Source organism: Bufo gargarizans, chromosome 1, assembly GCF_014858855.1.
Source record: "Bufo gargarizans isolate SCDJY-AF-19 chromosome 1, ASM1485885v1, whole genome shotgun sequence".
Lineage (NCBI taxonomy): Eukaryota > Metazoa > Chordata > Amphibia > Anura > Bufonidae > Bufo > Bufo gargarizans.
The window spans coordinates 548,754,477-548,776,078 of NC_058080.1; the positions used below are offsets into that span (position 1 = coordinate 548,754,477).

Below are 21,602 nucleotides of genomic sequence, written 5' to 3' on the forward strand. Positions count from 1 at the left end.
GCGTGCACGACCACCCTCCATTCATTTCTATCCTGAGTGGTGGCTGGGCTTTTTCCATAAGCCCCTCAGAGGTGAACAGAGCAGTGGCCTGCGCTTCTCATTCATTCCAAAAATATCTGCGCGCACCCCTAGAAAAGAATGGAGGGCGACCACACGTAGGTGGGGCGCCCTTTGTGGGCTCTGCTCTAAGTACAGGTGTGGGACCTGGGGGTATATTCCCCAATATCCAAGATGGGAATACCCCTTTAAAGGTGACATGAAAACGATCTCAAATGATAGCAGCCCCCCAAAGACTATTGCTTCTATGGCGGTAACGGGGCCGATATACGTCCTTCTCCTAGGAATATTGTAAAAACTCTGGAGGGCACTGTCCCCCGCCCGGCGACCGCTCCACGGAACGGGAGGAACTCGGCGGATCCACCTTAAGGCGCCGGCTCGCAGAGGGCTGGGCTCGGCGGGGTGGGATTTCCTGTGCGAGCAGGTCAGCTGTTCTCCATGTCTGTCTGCGCTCCCCCTCCCCATTCACTCTCTCTCTCTCCCTCCTCCGTGGATCGTGCGGTCAGTGCCCCTCTCTCCCCCCTGGTGCCTCTCTCTTGGGATCTGACTAGTGATGTGTAACCTACAGAATGCCCAGCAGCACTGGAAAGAGGTTTAAGCCTACGAAATACATCCCTGTCGCCACTGCCGCTGCCTTACTAGTGGGCTCCACCACTTTGTTTTTTGTTTTCACGTAAGTACAAGCTGGATGTGAGCGGGGGTCTCTGCTGGTTGGGGGGCAGCTGCTGGTGGGGCCTGGCATCCAGGCTGGTGGGGCCACAGGCCTTGGTGAAGGAGCTCTGGGGGGCACTCCTGTGCACTGTGCTAGGCCTTGGAGGCAGGGGCACCAGTGCTCTGTCTGTCACTGTATGTATATATGTGGCCTATTGTTCCTGCAGGGTATGTGGGGGAGGGCACTGCTTTCTGCCAGCTCTTCATGTATGGGATGGTAGGTGCTGCCTCTGTGGTGAGGGTAGGAACCCAGGCTGGCATAAACTTTGGATAAGGTGGTTCCCTGGGAGTGTTATTATGGCTGACTTATGTAGCGCCACCATCAGAGCTGGCACCATATAGAAGTTGTTGTGGTAGAGGCAGCCTCCGGCTTTCTGTGTAAAGTCTTCTTTGCATGATGGTTTACCGTATGGCAGTATACCGCCTCACCCCGCCAAAGCATCCACTTTATCCGCACCAATCTCTGCTTTATATCGTATAGGTCTTTTTGGTACTCCTTGAATTCTCATTTGCTAGAATGACCGGTTGTTTATTACTGCTTTTGAAGTGTGCTGTTGGCTTTTATTGTGCTAGTAAATTACTAGGTGTATGGAAATGATGATGAAGCGTAATGAGATGTATTTTATCACTTGCACTACCTTGGCATCGTTTCAGCATGTATTTGGCTATGGTTTCGAGAGGACCCTGTTCACATTTATTGCAGGTGTGTTTTATGTATGGCAGAATGTGACAGTACCGCACGCTAGCACCTCTGTGAACGGGACCCCATTAGCCTATTGCCTATGTGTCATAACTGGAGCAGTCTAAGGTTCGCCATACACATCCAATTAATCGTGAGCAGGGCTGACTGATATATTTAGGGGTTACCCAACTTTTCTTGGAGGCAGATATTAGGGAGAGAAGGAGCAGCAGCAGCTCGATCTCAACATGCCCAATCCTTTCGTTTTCAGGGGAGAAAAGCCAGCCAGGTGACTGGCAACGGTATTCCCCCCGCTCTGCCCATCCCTAGTGTTGAGCAAACTTGTGTTTTCAAACTCTACGTACAAGATTTGGGTTATCTGAGAATCCTGTTATGGATTCCGCTACCACGGACCATAAGTTATAGTCAGTGGTAGAGGAATCCATAACGGAATTCTTAGATATGCCGAACTTGAAAACAGAATTTCGCTCATCCCTACCCATCCAGAATGCATGCACACTCGGCCAAGTCGTGTACGTGGGCATAGCGAGGTTTGGAGGAATGGTGACAGCCATTAAAGATGTATGGCCAGCTTGAGGTTGGATTCCCACATAGTGTTTTTGCTGCAAGAATTTCCGAACACCGTAGTGAGGAGTCCTTAATCTGCCCACCGTAGTGAGGAGTCCTTAATCTGCCCACCGTAGTGAGGAGTCCTTAATCTGCCCACCGTAGTGAGGAGTCCTTAATCTGCCCCTGGTATTGGCATAAAACATCTGTATGGCACATGGGCAGGCACTCTTAGGCCTTGTTCACACTTCAGTGTTTAGTCAGTGATTTCCATCAGTGATTTTGAGCCAAAACCAGGTGTGGCTCTAAACACAGAACAGGAGCAGAGCTTTCCCTTCTACCTCATGTCTGTGGAGGCTCCACTTCTGGCTTTGGCTCACAAATCACTGATGGAAATCACTGAAGTGTGAACGAGGCCTTAGGGTATGTTCACACATTCTCTGCCAAAACTCTGGTAGCCTCCTGGTGTCTGCCTCACATTGTCTTCAATAGTAGGCTGTGCTGCCGGCGGTTTAAAGAGAATCTGTCACCCAGATTTTGGACTATTATCTACAGTAATACATGAGTAGTACTGCAGATATGGAGTCCAAACACAGTCGTCCCCCCCCCCCCCCCTACTGCCGTAAATGCGTACGTCCTTTTCATTATGCTTAAACAGCACAGCAGTCCGGACTGTGTATTTTGGTGCAGCTCGGAGCGCTGACAGTGGGATAAAGGGGGGGGGATTCTTCATCTGAAGTGTCACTGTTATTAAAAGTCCAAAATCGAGGTGACAGATTCTCTTTAAAGCCACACCAAGAAAGAACATGCCCTTCCTTGCACATTGTCTGGAAGCTGCGGTGGGTGTCCTTTTGCGGTTTATCTCCATTCAATGGGGCTGTGAGTGGGTCCATGGTACTGGAATTGAAAAACCTTAGCAGCATCCACAGTGTGAACCTACCCTCAAGGTGAATGCCACGCACCTGCTCACAGTTTACCCCTTAGAATGGAGCTAAACCGCTAGTAGACACCAGTGGCGTCTGTCCCGACACCATGTCAGGTAAGTGCACGTCCTTTCTTGGTGAGGTCATGGCCGCATGAAGTGCAGAGTGACCTCCCATAAAAATAAATTCCACTGGCAAAAAAACCCCCAAACGTGAATGGGACCTTGAGGCAGCTGGGACGTGGCCACCTTGCGGCCATTCAGAGCGCAGCAACATCATATTAACTAATCAGAATCAAACTATTTATTCAGTGTTTAAATTCTTAGTGGCCAAGCGGTTTTGTAAATGGGACGCCTAAGTCTGCCCAGTGTACCCTTCCTTGTGTCGTCTCATACCAGGTCGTGTTATGGAAGGAGACATCACCTTTCTAGTATCAGTATCACTATCAGAAAGAAGACACAAATAAAGGGCTTCCAGTTTGGATCTACTTAGTTAAAGGGGTTGTTTCACGTCAGCAAGTGGCATTTATCATGTAGACAGAGTTAATACAAGACACTTACTAATGTATCGTTATTGTCCATATTGCCTCCTTTGCTGGCTGGATTAATTTTTTTCATCTCATTTATACACGTCTCGTTTCCATGGTTACGACCACCGTGCAATCCATAATCGGTGGCTGCGCTTGCACACTATTAGGCCCCTTTCACACGGGCGAGTTTTCCGCGCGGGTGCAATGCGTGAGTTGAACGCATTGCACCCACACTGAATCCGGACCCATTCCTTTCTATGGGGATGTGCACATTATCGCAAGTGCGGATGTGGTGCGATTTTCACTCACGGTTGCTAGGAGACGATCGGGATGGGGACCGATCATTATTATTTTCCCTTATAACTTGGTTATAAGGGAAAATAATAGCATTCTGAATACAAAATGCTAAGTAAAATAGGGCTGGAGCGGTTAAAAAATAAAATAAACATTTTTAACTCTCCCTAATCCACTTGTTCGCGCAGCTGGCATCTCTTCGGTCTTCATCTGTGAGGAAAAGGACCTTTTGATGACATCCCTACGCTATGGTGATGGACCATGTGATGAACGCAGTGACGTCATCAAAGGTCCTATTCTTCAAAAAAGAAGACAGAAGAGATGCCGGCTGCGCAAACAAGTGGATTAAGGTGAGTTCAATTATTATAATTATTATTTTTTTTAACCCCTCCAGCCCTAATTTACTTAGCATTCTGTATTCAGAATGCTGTTTTCCCTTATAACCATGTTATAAGGGAAAATAATACAATCTACACAACCTTGAACCCAAACCTGAACTGTGAAGAAGCTCGGGTCTGGGTACCACAGTCAGTTTTTTTTTTTATCATGCGCGTGCAAAACACATTGCACCCGCGCGATAAAAACCGAACGCAATCGCAGTCAAAACGGACTGCAATTGGATACCTACTTGCGCGTGTTTGCCGCAACGCATCCGGACCTTATCCAGACACGCTCGTGTGAAAGAGGCCTTAAAAATTATTTATTTATTTTTTAAATAAAGCACCAGCCTATGTGCGCTCCCACACTTCTGGTCACCAGAGAGGACAGCATTTTTTTCCTACAGTGTGCAAGCATGGCCACTGCTGATGGACTGCAGGGTGATTGTAACCATGGAAACAAGCAGTGTATAATGTGATGGAAAAATGAATCCAGCCAGCAAAGGAGACAATATGGAGAATCACAATACATTAATAAGTGCCTTGTATTACCTTTCTCTACATAACAAATGCCACTTGCTGAAGTGACACAACCCCTTTAATATATTCCTGCTGCGGCTTGTACGGACACATTAATTTCTATGGGATCACCGCTACTCTGCTATCCTGGCCGCGACATATGCGCTACCAGTGTTGCTGTGTGGCCATACCCTTTTAGCCTCATTCACATGACCATATTTTTGCTCTTCATCTGACCCGCATTTTTTGCGGATCGAAGACTGACCCATTCATTTCAATGGGCTGCAAAAGATGCGGACAGCACACAATATGTCTGTTCCGCAGCCCCGCAAAAAAGTTAGAATGTGTCCTATTCTTGTCCGTATGCATTGTTATATTGGTTAAGCAAAAAAAAAACTAAAAACGGATGTCACACAGACGACATGCGAATATTGTTCGGCTCCTCGTTCAGCAGACTGCAGAATACATATGGTCGTTTGAATGCACCCTAAGTAAAGCTGACTGAATTGCCCATAGCCACCAATCAGATTCCACTTTCCTTTTTCAGAGCTCCTTTGGAAAATGTAAGGTGGAATCTGGTTGCTATGGGCAACTAAGCCAGTTTTCCGTTACACCAGTCTTGATAAATTTCCTGCGTCCTTACCGTTCAGGCATTTAGGGTGTAATCAGATTGCTTTCTTTTGCCACATTTTCCCAAAAATGCTCCATTTTTCCTGTGATGGTGTGATGTTCTGATATCATGGTGAGTGTTAAGCTTTGGGGTACAGGTACTAAATCTCGGGCCTCACGCACACAGCCATATCTGTTTTTGAGGTCCGAAAATCGCTTTCCCGTAAAACACAAATACCGGCCGAGGGCATCCCACATTTTCCATTCCAAAAAAATTGGAATTGGATGCGGACTGAAACTATGGTCGTGTGCATGAGGCCTTGGGCTACCTGCAAATGTACTTGGTTTGGACTTTCCATGTGGATGTGAAGGCACATATCGCTGTGATTGGGAGACGCAGCCATGGCAGAATCGGCATTTGGAATTTGAGGCAGATTTTCCCTGGATTTCTCCCCATGCATCGCAAATCCACAGAAAGAATTGATAGGCTACGGATTTCATAATTTGCGTTGCAAAATTCGCATTTACAGATGGAAAATTTCCTCAACTTGTCATCTACTTAGCTAGTGTTGTATAAGGTGCCATTCACACATCAGTGAATCATGGACGCGTTTTCCACAGACAGCACGCGTAACCTTTTGTCTTTAACGTGTTTGTTCACACATCCTTGTTTTTCCACTGGCTGTGGCTCGGTGGAAAAACAATGTTAGCATGCACCGCTTTGGCCCAGGTTGCAGATCAAACATGCCCATTGAAGTCCATGGGTCCTTGGAAAACACTGACTGAACACTGGTGGCATTCACGTTTTGTCAGTGGCTTTCACTGTTAGGGCTCATTGCGACCACTGTTGAATGTTTTGGGGTCCACAAATTGTGGATCCGTAAGACACGGATACGGCCGTGTGCATTCCGCATTTTGTGGAATGGCTCTTCCAGCCCCTAATAGAACAGTCCTATCCTTGTCTGTTATACGTCCAATAATAGGACATGGTCTATTTTTTGCGGAACGGCCATGCTTTGGAAATCTTTTTGCAGCCTTGAGGTGCATGTGGAATACGGACTCTTCACAGATGTAACACTGACTGTCTTGTCATGGATGTCATCACTGACGAGGACTAGTGACTCGGTCAGAGGCCTAATGATGAGGATTTACCACATGCAAATCTGTCTGTAATACGCAACATGTGCAAGAGGCCTGGGATAAATTCACATGCGGCAGACATTTTGATGAAAAAAAATACCAGCTCCATTGACCTAAATGAGGTGGTTGCTGCAGCAGCCGTGTTTTATTTATTTATTTTTTAAAGCCTCAATCTGATGAATGGGACCGTCTTAGCAGATTTGATACAGAAGTTTCTAAGTGTGAATCCGCCCTTAAGCCTCATCCATCCAATCCGCATTTTTTTGCAGATTGGATACAGACCCATTCATTTCAATGGGGCAGCAAAAGATGCGGACAGAACACAGCGTGCTGTCCGCATCTGTAAGTCCGTACTGCGGCCCTGCAAAAAAAAAAAAATTTAGAACATGTCCTTTTTTTTGTCCATTTTGTGGACTAGAATAGACATTTGTAACATAGTGTAGAAGGAAAAATGCGGGATGCACACGGCCGGTATCTGTTTTGCAGATCCACGATTTGTGTACCACAAAAAACAGCCCTAAGGGGTTTACCAGCTGTCATGTTTTGTTGTGTACGATGGATTCCAAAAATGATGCATTTGTATGGTAAGCTAGCTTTGTCCCACTATAGTACTTTTGTAATACTGTAGTTGGGGGTTACATCGACCATTGATTGTAGCTTCTGCACAAGTGATGTCTTCTGAGAAGGTGTTCAAAGACCGTTTCATATTGATGGCATTGGTTTTGGAATTTGTATGTATTGTTCAGATGTCCACATAAAGTATTGTGTATATATGTGTGTGTGTGTGTGTGTGTGTGTGTGTGTGTGTGTATAATGGGGTTTCGCTCTGGTAGATAGGGTAAGCGGACGTAGTACAGAGGCAAAATACGAATCCTTAACTCAAAATGGCAGTGTTTATTCACACTTGCGGCAGTTGCATAAAACAACACGTCACTTTGCAGTCTTGGTGTTAATTCACACACAATGAAAAGTTCATATAACACAAGTCACCTTGCTGGCAGTTCTGCCTCCAGTAGTCCACAGCAGGCTTTAGGGAGCCTGTTCTCCCTGCACATGGGTCTCAGCCCTCCAGTCCGGCACAAAACCTCAGATACCAACACAGAGACTCAGCTGCTGAGCCCAGCTTCCTATTTAAGGACAGCCAGGTGCTGCCAAAACCCGAACCGGCACTTAAACTCTGGTCCAGTATTTGAACTCACCTGGCTGGAAACCATCCCAGCTGCACATGTTGGGAGGAAAATACCTGCCTTCCCAGACAAAACCCCTTGCTGTGTCACAAAATAAATATATATTACTTACTGGGGTGCAGTCCCTGTAACTTTGAGTTAGGGCGCAGTTCAGGGGCACACAAGGATTACAGATAACTAAAACTTGCATTAAAAATAATATTGCCTGTACGTTAGATTCTAGAAGTTACATACGGTATTAGTTTCACATTTTACTAGTTTCCACTTACGCCGGTCTTGGCGTTATCTACCAGACAACAATTATATTATTTTTAAGCCATTATTACTTTGTTTGTGTCCCTGTGGAATGTATCTGGATGATAGATTGTAGTTGAATCAGAGCTATCCGGTTTTTACAAGGTTTGTTTCCTGGTCTTTATGAAAGACTTGATTCCATTTTCTGAATTCTGCTCTGTACAACTACTAATTTAATTTTGGCAAGACAAGAGTGCTTTGTGAAGCAAAATGTTGGCGTAGAAAAAGTGAACTGTAACGCCTCTTTGACACAAGTGAGGCTACTTTCACACTAGCGTTTTTAGTTTTTCCCATATTGAGAACCGTCATAGGGGCTCAAATTCAATACCGGAAAAAAACGCTTCAGTTTTCTCCCCATTTATTGTCGATGGGGACAAAACGGAACAGAATGGAATGCTCCAAAATGTATTTCATTACGTTTAGTTGCGTTACCATACCGGAGAGCAAACCGCAACCTGTTGTATTTTGATTTCCATCCTGGGATGTGGAGCAAGACAGATCCGGCATGACCCCCAATGCAAGTCAATGGGGACGGACCCGTTTTCTCTGCTACAATAGAAAACTGATTCGTCCTCCATTGACTTTCAATGGAGTTCATGACTGATCAGTCTTGGCAATGTTAAAGATAATACAACCAGATCCGTTCATAACGGATGCAGATGGTTGTATTATCAGTAACATAAGCGTTTTTGCTGAACCCTGCCGGATCCAGCAAGTACGCTAGTGTGAAAGTAGCCTGATACAGACTGTGTCAGGATTAGGGATGAGAAAATCGCCTTCGGATGAAACATCCGAAGTCGAGTCGCATAAAACTTTGTTTGAATACTGTTCGGAGCAGGAGCTCCGTACGTTATTAGAATGTATTGGCTCCGATGAGCCAAAGTTATTGCTTCGCAAAGTCTCGCGGGACTTTGGGTAATAACTTAAAGTACATAAATTTATTAAACATAAATTCATTTATGCTGTAAAAAAAACATTTCCCGAACTCTGGTTCTGTTCCAAGTTACCACTTGGAACTGAAGTCGATTCGCTCATCCCTTGTCAGGATCTGTGAAAAAAAATTAAAATAAAAAAGATTTAAAAACAACATAGTAACATAGTACATAAGGCCGAAAAAAGACATTTGTCCATCCAGTTCGGCCTGTTATCCCGCAAGTTGATCCAGAGGAAGGCAAAAAAAAAAAACCCCTGTGAGGTAGAAGCCAATTTTCTCCACTTTAGGGGACTATAAACTTCCTTCCCGACTCCAATTAGGCAATCAGAATAACTCCCTGGATCAACGACCCCTCTCTAGTAGCTATAGCCTGTAATATTATTACGCTCCAGAAATACATCCAGGCCGTTCTTGAATTCCTTTATTGTACTCACCATCACCACCTCCTCAGGCAGAGAGTTCCATAGTCTCACTGCTCTTACCGTAAAGAATCCTCTTCTATGTTTGTGTACAAACCTTCTTTCCTCCAGACGCAGAGAATGTCCCCTCGTCACAGTCACCGTCCTGGGGATAAATAGATGATGGGAGAGATCTCTGTACTGACCCCTGATATATTTATACATAGTAATTAGATCTCCCCTCAGTCGTCTTTTTTCTAAAGTGAATAACCCTAATTTTAATAATCTTTCAGGGTACTGTAGTTGCCCCATTCCAGTTATTACTTTAGTTGCCCTCCTCTGGACCCTCTCCAGCTCTGCTATGTCTGCCTTGTTACAGGAGCCCAGAACTATACACAGTACTCCATGTGTGGTCTGACTAGCGATTTGTAAAGTGGTAGGACTATGTTCTTCATCACGGGCATCTATGCCCCTTCTGATGCAACCCATTATCTTATTGGCCTTGGCAGCAGCTGCCTGACACAGTTTTTTGCAGCTTAGTTTGCTGTTTATTAAAATTCCTAGATCCTTTTCCATGTCAGTGTTACCGAGTGTTTTACCATTTAGTATGTACGGGTGACTTGCATTTTTCCTTCCCATGTGCATAACTTTACATTTATCAGTGTTAAACCTTATCTGCCCAAGCCTCCAATCTATCCAGATCCCTCTGTAGTAGTATACTGTCCTCATCAGTGTAAATTACTTTACACAGTTTAGTGTCATCTGCGAAAATTGATACTTTACTGTGCAAGCTTTCTACAAGATCATTAATAAATATATTGAAGAGAATAGGGCCCAATACTGACCCCTGAGGTACCCCACTAGTGACAGTGACCCAATCTGAGTGTGTACCGTTAATAACCACCCTCTGTTTTCTATCACTGAGCCAGTTACTTACCCACATACAGACGTTTTCTCCCAGTCCGAGCATTCTCATTTTATATACTAACCTTTTATGTGGTACTTGCAATTATCGGTGAAAAACGCATTGCGTCTGGATTACATGCGAATGCAATGCATTTTTTACTGAAGCCCCATTCACTTCTATGGGGCCAGGGCTGCATGAAAAACACAGACTATAGAACATGCTGCGATTCTTACTCAACGCAGAACTGATGCGTGAAAAAAAAAACGCTCATGTACACAGACCCATTGAAATAAATGGTCCAGGATTCAGTGCGGATGCAGAAAAAAAAATCCACAAAGTGTAAGACTTGTGTAATCTCATGCACTTTGCTGGCACCGTACTGCATTATGATTTTTCTGTGCAGGTGACCTATGGGTCACACAGCATTATAAATCATTATAAGGGTCCATTCACACGTCCGTAGAATGGGTCCGCATCCATTCCGCAATTCTGCAGAATGGGTGCTGACCCATTTATTCTTAATGGGGACAGAATTCCAGTCTGCAGCTCCCGAAAAAAAAATAGAACATGTTCTATTCTTGTCCGCAATAGCGTACAAGAATAGGCATTTCTATAGAGGTGCCGGTCCGGCGTATTACAGATCCGCAGTACACTACGGATGTGTGAATGGACCCTAAGGCCTCTTGCACACGAACGTGTTTTTTTTTTTTTTTTTCATTTACGGTTCGTTTTTTGCGTACCATATACGGAACCATTCATTTCAATGGATCCGCAAAAAAAACGGAAGGTACTCCGTATGCCTTCCGTTTCCGTTTTTCTGTTCCGTTCAAAGAGGTCCTATTATTGTCCGCGTAACGGACAAGGATAGTACTGTTCTATCGGGCCAGCTGTTCCGTTCTGCAAAAAAACGGAATGCACACGGACGTTATCCGTGTTTTTTGTGAATCCGTTTTTTGCGGACTGCAAAATACTGAAATAGCCTTACGGTCGTGTGCAAGAGTCCTAATGCTGTGCTATCCTGTCAGAGGAGGGGAGATTAAAATAGGACCTTGCAATGACACTCGCTCGCATTCAAGTCGCTCTTGTGTGTCTGGCCTTAGAGGCCTTCACCCGAAGGTGTCCATACACATTAGATAGAAGTTGGCTGATGGACAAACATCTGGTGAATGATCATTTTGCCGATACGGCCATACACATTTTAGTCCATATTGGATGTTACAATTGTTCAAACTGCCCATACACATTCCGTGAAACCATATGATGGATGAAAGATCCTTCAACACGGCCAACTTCTGTCAGCTAAAATGATCGTTTGGTAAATTTCACCAGACAAAAGATCATTTTGGCTGCAATTGTCTGTTGTGATCAACTTCCGAATAACTTGTATGGCCACCTTTTTAGTTCCTGCGGGTCCTTAGAGCGTGGGCCGCAGAGGACTCTGTGCCCTTGTAAAGTTTCTTGCACACAGGTAACTGTATTAAAGTAAAATTCCTTGGTAGTTTGGTCAATTTAAACTGTAATCCTATTTCTGACAAGGAAGTTAACCACCGTGCCTTGAAAATGACATGCTGTCATTTAGATGCTTTCATCGTGAATCCTGTCGGAATCTATTGATCAGAGTGTGTTTTCTGACGTTAATTCTTGGGTGTAGTTCTGTAATTATCATTGTCAAATTTTGAATGATCTAAATTAAAGTCTGGCATTCCTCAGCCAGATATTTAGGATTGAGACTAGTTTACACACAGCACCGTGACATGCAGTATCGTTTGGCCAACAGCTATCTCTCTTGTCTCCCACATACGAGCCGAACGTGTCTCTGTGCGCTCTAAGGCCAACTTTGGGCAATGGCTGTTTTTGAAGCCTGTAAAACTGTACTCCTGTTTTTTATTTTAGATTTTTATTTTATTTTTTATTACATCTATAAGTACAATTAGCAAAACATTCACAATTTTAAAGGGTTTGTTTAGCATTTTAATATCCTCAGGATAGGCCATCAGTATCAGATCGGTGAGGTTCTCGCACCCCTCACGTCTGCCAGTCAGCTGTTTCATTGTAGCTCTGAAAGTGGACATGGACGGAGCTGTGTAGTTTCGGCGCCAGTACTTCCAGTGCCAGAGCTACATCCAAACAGCTGAATGGGTTGTGAGGTGTCTGATATCTGCTGATCTATATTGATGGCCTATCCTGAGGATATTAAAATCTTAGACAACCCCTTTTAAATTTGGAATGTTCTAATTGTGTGTGTGTGTGTGTGTATGTGTATATATATATATATATATATATATATATATATATATATATAATTTTTTTTTTTTTTTTTTTTTTTTTTTTTTTTTTCAATTAAACATGAAGTTATACTTAACCCAGTACAGTTTTTAAAACTAGCCAAGGGATCTTTCACATGAGCGGATCCTGTGCGTGGAATCCACTGCGTAAAAGAGTGCCAAGCCCCGTTCCGGACAGCAGAGACACAGAGCATTAACATGATTGATAATGCTATGTGCCTCTCTGTGACCTTTTTTACTACAAAATCACAGTGACCACTTTATCTCACCGTGATTTTGTAGTAAAAAGATCAGAGAGGCAAAGAGCAGTATCAATCATGTTAATGCTCCATGTCTCTGCTGGAACGGGGCTTGGCTGTCTTTCATGCAGCAGATTACCCGCATGGCATCTGCTCTTGTGAAAGAGCCCTAAATGTCTTATTGAGGTATGCCAGTCATTAATTTAGATCATTCATATTTTGACAATCTTAATTACAGAACTACACCCAAGAGTTAAATATGTGAGGTAAAGTGCATTGAAAAAGTATTGATACCTCTTGAACTTTTCCACATTTTTTTCACATTATGCCCACAAGCTGAAATGTATTTTATGTGATAGACCAACACAACATAGCAAGTATGTGTGAAATAAAGAGAAAATGGTTTCAACATTTTTTATAAATAAAAATCTGAAAAGTGTGGGGTGCATTTGTATTCAGCCCCCTAATTAGTAAATGGAGTCCACCTGTATATAATTTATTCTCAGTAGAACTCCAGCTTTTCTGTGACAGCCTCACAGGGTTGTTAAAGAACATTAGTGATCAAACAGCATCATGAAAACAAAGGAACACACGAAACAGGTCAGAGATTAAGTTGTGTAGAATTGTAAAGCAGAGTTAGGCTACAAAAATAAATATCCCAAGCTCTGAAAATCTCACGGAGCACTGTTTAAGCCATCATCTGAAAATGAAAGCAGTATGGCACAAAAGCAAACCTTAGGAAAAAATGCGTATAGCAGCACAACAAAAAAGTCTTATCTTGTGGTGGTGCCAGCCGTGTTGGGAGCCAGTCAGAAGTTCCCCCTTTCACCAGCAAAAAAAATGCGACGTTTCGACCGTAAAGGTCTTTCTCAAGCAACATACAGAGTGAATAGTAGCAGACATATATACCCATTCAATCCCTCCCATTAAGTCACATGTCCCAATTATACATGTAAATGAAGTGAAAGTTACACCAATATAGTGGATCCTCTTTTCATCCACTATATTGGTGTAACTTTCACTTCATTTACATGTATAATTGGGACATGTGACTTAAAGGGGTTGTCCCACTTTGCTTTTTCAATCTTACCAGCAGTAAATGTCCTGATAACTTCCTGGTTTGGCTCCGGCAGTTGAGTGAAGGCCGGCCACGCCTCCTCATGACTCACCCTGAGAGCTCAGTCCTTGCGTGCTCGTTCATGTGGATGAGTCATCCTTCTGGAGCCGACAATGTATGTGAGGCCCCCCCCAGTATAATAAACATTGAGTGCGGCCCCCCCCCCAGTATAATAAACATTGAGTGCGGCCCCCCCCCAGTATAATATACATTGAGTGCGGCCCCCCCCCCCAGTATAATATACATTGAGTGCGCCCCCCCCCCAGTATAATAAACATCGAGTGCGCCCCCCCCCAGTATAATAAACATCGAGTGCGCCCCCCCCCAGTATAATAAACATTGAGTGCGGCCCCCCCCAGTATAATAAACATTGAGTGCGCCCCCCCCCCAGTATAATAAACATTGAGTGCGCCCCCCCCCCAGTATAATAAACATTGAGTGCGGCCCCCCCCCCCAGTATAATAAACATTGAGTGCGGCCCCCCCCCCCCAGTATAATAAACATTGAGTGCGGCCCCCCCCCCCCAGTATAATATACATTGAGTGCGGCCCCCCCCCCAGTATAATATACATTGAGTGCGCCCCCCCCCCAGTATAATAAACATTGAGTGCGCCCCCCCCCCCAGTATAATAAACATCGAGTGCGCCCCCCCCCAGTATAATAAACATCGAGTGCGGCCCCCCCCCAGTATAATAAACATTGAGTGCGGCCCCCCCCCAGTATAATAAACATTGAGTGCGGCCCCCCCCCAGTATAATAAACATTGAGTGCGGCCCCCCCCAGTATAATAAACATTGAGTGCGGCCCCCCCCAGTATAATAAACATTGAGTGCGGCCCCCCCCAGTATAATAAACATTGAGTGCGCCCCCCCCAGTATAATAAACATTGAGTGCGGCCCCCCTAGTATAATATACATTGAGTGCGCCCCCCCCCCCAGTATAATATACATTGAGTGCGGCCCCCCCCCCCAGTATAATAAACATTGGTGGCGCAGTGGGAAGTGCCAATGAGGGTTAAAAAAATAAATAAAAAATTAACTCACCTCCACCAATTGATCGCAGCTGCCGGTCTCCTGTTCTTTCTTTAGGACCTGTCAAAGGACCTGTGGTGACATCACTGTGGTCATCACATGGTACATCATATGATCCATCACCATGGTAATGGACCATGTGATTAGCTCAGTGACGTCACCACAGGTCCTGAAGCAAGAACAGGAGACCGGCAGCTACACGATCAATTTGTGGAGGTGAGTTAATTTTTTTATTTATTTTTTTAACCCTCATTGGCACTTCCCACTGCGCCACCAATGTATATTATACTGGGGGGGGGGGGGGGGGCGCACTCAATGTATATTATACTGGGGGGGGGGGGGCGCACTCAATGTATATTATACTGGGGGGGGCCGCACTCAATGTATATTATACTGGGGGGGGCCGCACTCAATGTATATTATACTGGGGGGGGCCGCACTCAATGTATATTATACTGGGGGGGGCCGCACTCATGTATATTATACTGGGGGGGGCCGCACTCAATGTATATTATACTGGGGGGGCCGCACTCAATGTATATTATACTGGGGGGGCGCACTCAATGTTTATTATACTGGGGGGGGCGCACTCAATGTTTATTATACTGGGGGGGGGGCGCACTCAATGTTTATTATACTGGGGGGGGCCGCACTCAATGTTTATTATACTGGGGGGGGCGCACTCAATGTTTATTATACTGGGGGGGGGCGCACTCAATGTTTATATACTGGGGGGGGCCGCACTCAATGTTTATTATACTGGGGGGGGCCGCACTCAATGTTTATTATACTGGGGGGGGCCCCGCACTCAATGTTTATTATACTGGGGGGGGGCCCGCACTCAATGTTTATTATACTGGGGGGGGGCCCGCACTCAATGTTTATTATACTGGGGGGGGGGGGGGGCCGCACTCAATGTTTATTAGCAGCACATCATGTCATCATCTCTTATAGATAATAGCAGTGTATCACTGTATTCCGGCGGCAGGAGGGAGCGCACGGCGTCCTCGGTTGCTATGACGCCGTGCGCTCCCTCCTGCTACAAGAAAACAGTAATACATTGATATGATCGGGCGCCCGCGCATGCGCAGAACTATGCGACGTGCGCGCTCACAGTGTGAGTGAGAGGCCGGCTGTAGGATCGCAATAGTTACCAGTGCGCAGGTGCGGCATGGATGCGGCCGGCGAGATGCGGCCGTATCCATGGGATACCAGCACAAACAAAGGGGAGTGAAAGGAGCGTTTTTAGGCTGAATGCTATGTTTTTTTTTTAATGACATGTATTAGAAGAAATGTTCAGTGGGGGGCAATGATTTAATGTAGCCCTATTTAATGAAGTGGGACAACCCCTTTAATGGGAGGGATTGAATGGGTATATATGTCTGTTACTATTCACTCTGTATGTTGCTTGAGAAAGACCTTTACGGTCGAAACGTCACATTTTTTTTTGCTGGTGAAATAAATTCCACTGAATTGAAGGCACAAAAGAAAACCTACCAAGACATGGCCGTCCACCTAAACTGACAGCCAGTTATTTCCATCAGTTGTTGTGAGCCAAAACCAGTAGTGAAACTCGCACATGGATAAGGTATAATGGATAGACTTGCATCTGTTCCGTGTTTTTGACCCAAACCTGATTTTGACTCCCAATAACTGATGTAAATAACTGAACTGTGAACTTGGCCTTTGAGAAGTAGCCCAGAGGCCTATGGTCACCTTGAAGGTGCTGCAGAGATCCACAGCTCAGGTGGGAGAATCTGTCCACAGGACAACTATTAGTCGTGTACTCCACAAATCTGACCTTTATGGAAGAGTGACAAGAAGAAAGCCATTTTTGAAAGCAAGCCATAGTAAGTCCCATTTGCAGTTTGCCACATGTAGGTGACTAAATGAAAAACGCAATGTGTGACAGAAAACTAACACTGCACATCAATCACCCTGAACACACCATTCCCACCATGAAACATGGTGGTGCCAGCTTAATGCTGTGGGGATGCATTTCTTCAACAGGGACTGGGAAGATGGATGGAGCTAAATACAGGGAAATCCTGGAGAAAAACCTGTTAGAGGCTGCAAAAACTGGGGTGGAGGTTCACCTTTCAGCAGGACAACAACCATAACATACAGCCAGAGCTACAATGGAACAGTTTAGATCCAAGCATATTCAGCCCAGTCAAAGTCCAGACCTAAATCCCATTGAGAATCTGTGGCAATCTGAGCTTGAACTATTTTGCAAAGAATGAGCAAAAATGTCAGCCTCTAGATGTGCAAAGCTGGTAGAGGCATACCCCAAAAGACATGTGGTCCTACAAATGCAAAATATTGAAAACCATGTATAATTTTCCGTTCAATTCACACATACGTGGAACTTTATGTTGGTCAATCACCTATAATCCCAATAAAATAAGTTTTTAAAGTTTGTGGGTGTAATGTGAAAAAAAAATGTAGCCTGCAACGTTGTTGGAAGGGGTGAGGAATTATATTGGAGAGAATAGTAGGTAGGACTTGGAGAGATCATCAGGGGAGTAGGGAGTTAAAGATACATATATACATTAGTCTAAAGTTGGATGGCCAATATAAATTTTCCAACGAACGATCGTTTTAGCCAACTGGTGACAGACCACCATCTTTTGAGAAGTCGTCCGTGTTTGGAATATTTATCCTATAGTCGGATGGAAGATCTTTCTTTCAAAGAAAAATCATTAGTGAATGAGGTATCTTTCTTTGAAAGAACGTTACCAGAAAGATCTTTCATCCATCGCCTGGTTTGATTGGACATGAATGGCCCGCTTAAAGAACTGTAAAAGGCCATATACATTATATAGAAGTTGGTTGATGGTTGAATAGCAAATTGAACAATCATTTGGTGAACAAGCATCCGGTCGTCATGTACATGATTGTATCACAGGGCTATGTTGCCCCTGCACCTTTAAATTTTGATTTGCCTAACCATTACGGCCTCGCTCGTGTGCAAGGGTCCGTTCGCCATGGTTACGTCACTTCCGACCCAGCGTTTAACATGCGCACTTCAGTCTCCTCTTTACCTCCATGTGACATATGTTGTGGATACTCTTATGATTCATATACTGGTGTATAGGTTTATGATGTACATACATGTTCTCTTAGGAATACATTTCCTGTGTTTCTGCTATGACATCACTTACTATGGGTATTTAAACTGGTGGTTGTGTAGGTGTATGCATACTCGAAAAAGGCTAATACCTAACCGAAAAGTTGCATAACTGGATTGCTGTATATGGAATAAACCACAAGTGCTGCCTTTCTCTCTTATTTGATTATTACTAGGGGGCGGATTTGGACTCTGCTCCCATCTGGGCATGTGCCGGACCTCTACTGGATGTAGGATGCTGTATTCTCCATCCCTTTTTTTTGTTCAGTTGTTCAAACTGGCAATCTAAGAGCAGGGCTAGACAAGCAGTGGTAGACAGAAGTGTTTGGACTGCCAATGAGTGGTATGCATGAAGTAGTCAGAGAACGGTGGGCCATCCTAGATGACATAAGAGGAGCCTAAGAATAGACAGATCTGCAGCTGAAAAGATGAAAAGGAGATCACCATATACAGGTGAAACTCAGAAAAATTTGAATATTGTGCAAAGTTCATTTATCTCAGTAATGCAACTTAAAAGGTGAAACTAATATATGAGAGACTCATTACATGCAAAGCGAGATATTTCAATCCTTTATTTGTTATAATTTGGATGATTATGGCTTACAGTTTATGAAACCCCAAAGTCCTAATCTCAGATACCCTTTGCTCAGGGAGTACGGATTAATTAGCTGACTAGAGGGTGACACTTTGAGCCGAGAATATTGAACCTTTTCACAATATTCTAATTTTAAGTCGCATTACTGAAATAAATGAACTTTTGCACGATATTCTAATTTTTCAGATTTCACCTGTAAGTGATCTGTTTGTTCCCTAGTTAGGGTACGACTACACTGGTTGCTCAACAGCCGCCGCGGTCTTGTTTGCTTAGTAGCGGTGCTCCCATTGAAATGAATAGGATCCGTGCGGCGGTTGTAAGAAATCCAGCCATGTTGGATTTTTAGCGACTGCCACGGCAATTCCATTAGCTTCTATGAGATCACCGCTACTCGGCGATCGTGGCCGTGATGGATGACAAGAATAGGACTGTTCTGTTATGGCCTGGACGTTCCGTTCCACAGAAGATGGAACACACACAGCCGTAATCCACAATTTGCTGACCGCAAAACGTGCAACTATCGTGTGAATGAGCCCTGAGGCCGTGCCCTAACACTTCAAATGCTGCTCCAGTTATTAGAATGAGTTTGTCACTTTTTAAAAACTAATTTTTGCGCTAATGACGCCCTTTTCCCCACCCACTTTTCAAAACAGGAGTGAGTGGTGTCAACACAAAATGAAATTATTTGCACAAGTAACCCCCAAAAAGTAGTGACTTGAAGTGCAGTGCAGTTTGTGATAAATCCCCTCTGGCCTTAACATCAGGAGGGGCTGTCCTTCTATAAGGCCTCTTTCACACAGGCGTCATGTTTTTTGCCCGGATAAGAGGCGGGTGCGTTGCGGGAAAATGCGCGATTTTTCCGCGCGAGTGCAAAACATTGTCATGCGTTTTGCACTCGCGTGAGAAAAATCACGCATGTTTGGTACCCAGACCCGAACTTCTTCACAGAAGTTCGGGCTTGGGATTGATGTTCTGAAGATTGTATTATTTTCCCTTATAACATGGTTATAAGGGAAAATAATAGCATTCTGACTACAGAATGCTTAGTATAATAGTGCTGGAAGGGTTAAAATAATAAAAAAGTTAACTCACCTTCTCCTCTTGTTAGCGTAGATGCCGGTCTGTTCTTTAGCTGTGGACTGAATGACCTGAGGTGATGTCAGATCACATGCTCCAATCACATGGTCCATCACCATGGTGATGGAGCATGTGATCTGACGTCATCAAAGGTCCTTCAGCCACAGCTAAAGAACAGACCGGCCTCTACGCGAACAGGAGGAGAAGGTGAGTTAACTTTTTTATTATTTTAACCCTTCCAGCACTATTATACTATGCATTCTGTAGTCAGAATGCTATTATTTTCCCTTATAACCATGTTATAAGGGAAAATAATACAGTGAATAGACTGTCACCTAGAACCCATGCGTGAAAATCGCACCGCATCCGCACTTGCTTGCGGATGCATGCGATTTTCACGCATCCCCATTCATTTCTATAGGGCCTGCGTTACGTGAAAAACGCACAAAGAGGAGCATGCTGCGATTTTCACGCAACGCATAAGTGATGCGTGAAAATCACCGCTCGTGTGCACAGCCCCATAGAAATGAATGGGTCAGGATTCAGTGCGGGTGCAATGCGTTCAACTCACGCATCGCACCCGCACGGAAAACTCGCCCGTGTGAAAGGGGCCTAAGCGCGTAGCGTTTTTTAGGACAGCCCCTTGGATATGCCTTTTAACTGTACTAGAGTAATAAAGTGTACATTCTGATATGCTATGAGCAAGAAGGCTTTTTTTTTTTTTTTTTTTTTTTAGTGTTTGGGTACAGTGCATTGTCTTTTTATGTTTCACTGGTTCAACAATGGGCTGAATCCAGCTTTTCATGTTCTTATGACTGCTTCCCCCTTAGATAACCTCTGACCTTATTCATGGTAGGCAAGGTACAGACTGCCCTAAATTACCATCTCAGCCGGTCAGTTCTGTTCTATGTATATTGCCACAGACACAGAGATACTCCAGTAATTTGCAGACTACAAGATACTGCAGTAGATATACTGTATATACTTGGTATTTTTTTTGCAGCTGTTCAGGTAGTAAACAGTGTGAAAGGATCTTAGTGTTTGTCCTCAAATTCCTGTGATTGCAATCCCCGCTGCTTCATTGTCTTGATCCTATAATTGTATAACCATCTCTCCATACACTAAACTAATAAGAAGCTAATCCTAGGTCTCGGCAAGATAAGAAGATCGCTCTGCCTTTTATAGCCTGGAAGACGGGCCAGTATGCATGCAGTGGATGGATTATACATCATAGCTCAGGAGTCTTGGGTTTATACCATAATGGCTTAATCTAACGGATGCACGGTGTCAACTACTCAAGGATTTACATGTCCTGCTTCTCCGATACAAACGTTTGGTAGAAAAGGTGCTCCATGTGATGCACAGTTATGAAATGTACTAAACAGAATGAGCTGGTCGTTTTTATACAAAGCTGTAGAGAGATCTTCTGCTATACGTAGAACACCTTACTAGATCCGATTATCTGGCATCGGGATGGCAGTGTTTACCTCTGAGACAAGCATGAAGACATTCTGCAAACCAGAATGTTACTCTTCCCATGTAAAGCGGTCCTCTGCTATGGGCATTCCACACTTGTTGGAAGGATGCTTGACCATTGCTGGGCCCACTGGTGATCAGCTGTTATCTGTGGGAAAATCTGGCAGGAATGGCCTGTATACATGGGTTGATGATCAGGGCATTTATCAGGAAGGAGTTTTCCTCTTGTTCCCGATAATCGCCCTGTGTAAAACTACCAGTGATCACCCAATGAATGAGCAAATGCTTGTTCGTTGGATCCTTTCTGGGAAGCAGATCGGCCTGGCCAGAAACCATGAATGTGTGAGTAATCGCTAGACCCCATACAGAAGAGATGACGGCTGCTTGTAAATGCAGCTCTCACTTCCTCTGAGAAGCAGGCAGTTATTGGGAGGAAACTATTCCCAATAATTGCCTGAGGGTCCATGTTAATTATTATTATTTTTTTTTTTATGACTCACCACCACAGGGGAAATGACACAATCCCC

The 21,602-nt window shown here is 44.3% G+C and overlaps 1 protein-coding gene across 1 annotated transcript in view; it reads left to right on the top strand.

The window, feature by feature from the left end:
* The first annotated feature begins 475 nt into the window (after positions 1–475).
* ZDHHC8 (zinc finger DHHC-type palmitoyltransferase 8) overlaps positions 476–21,602 on the top strand; it is an 83,613-nt gene continuing 62,486 nt past the window's right edge. Inside the window, exon 1 of the mRNA XM_044275590.1 lies at positions 476–730. Within this exon, the coding sequence (XP_044131525.1) occupies positions 627–730 (104 nt within the window). The 5' untranslated portion in view covers positions 476–626. The remainder of the gene's footprint in view (positions 731–21,602) is intronic.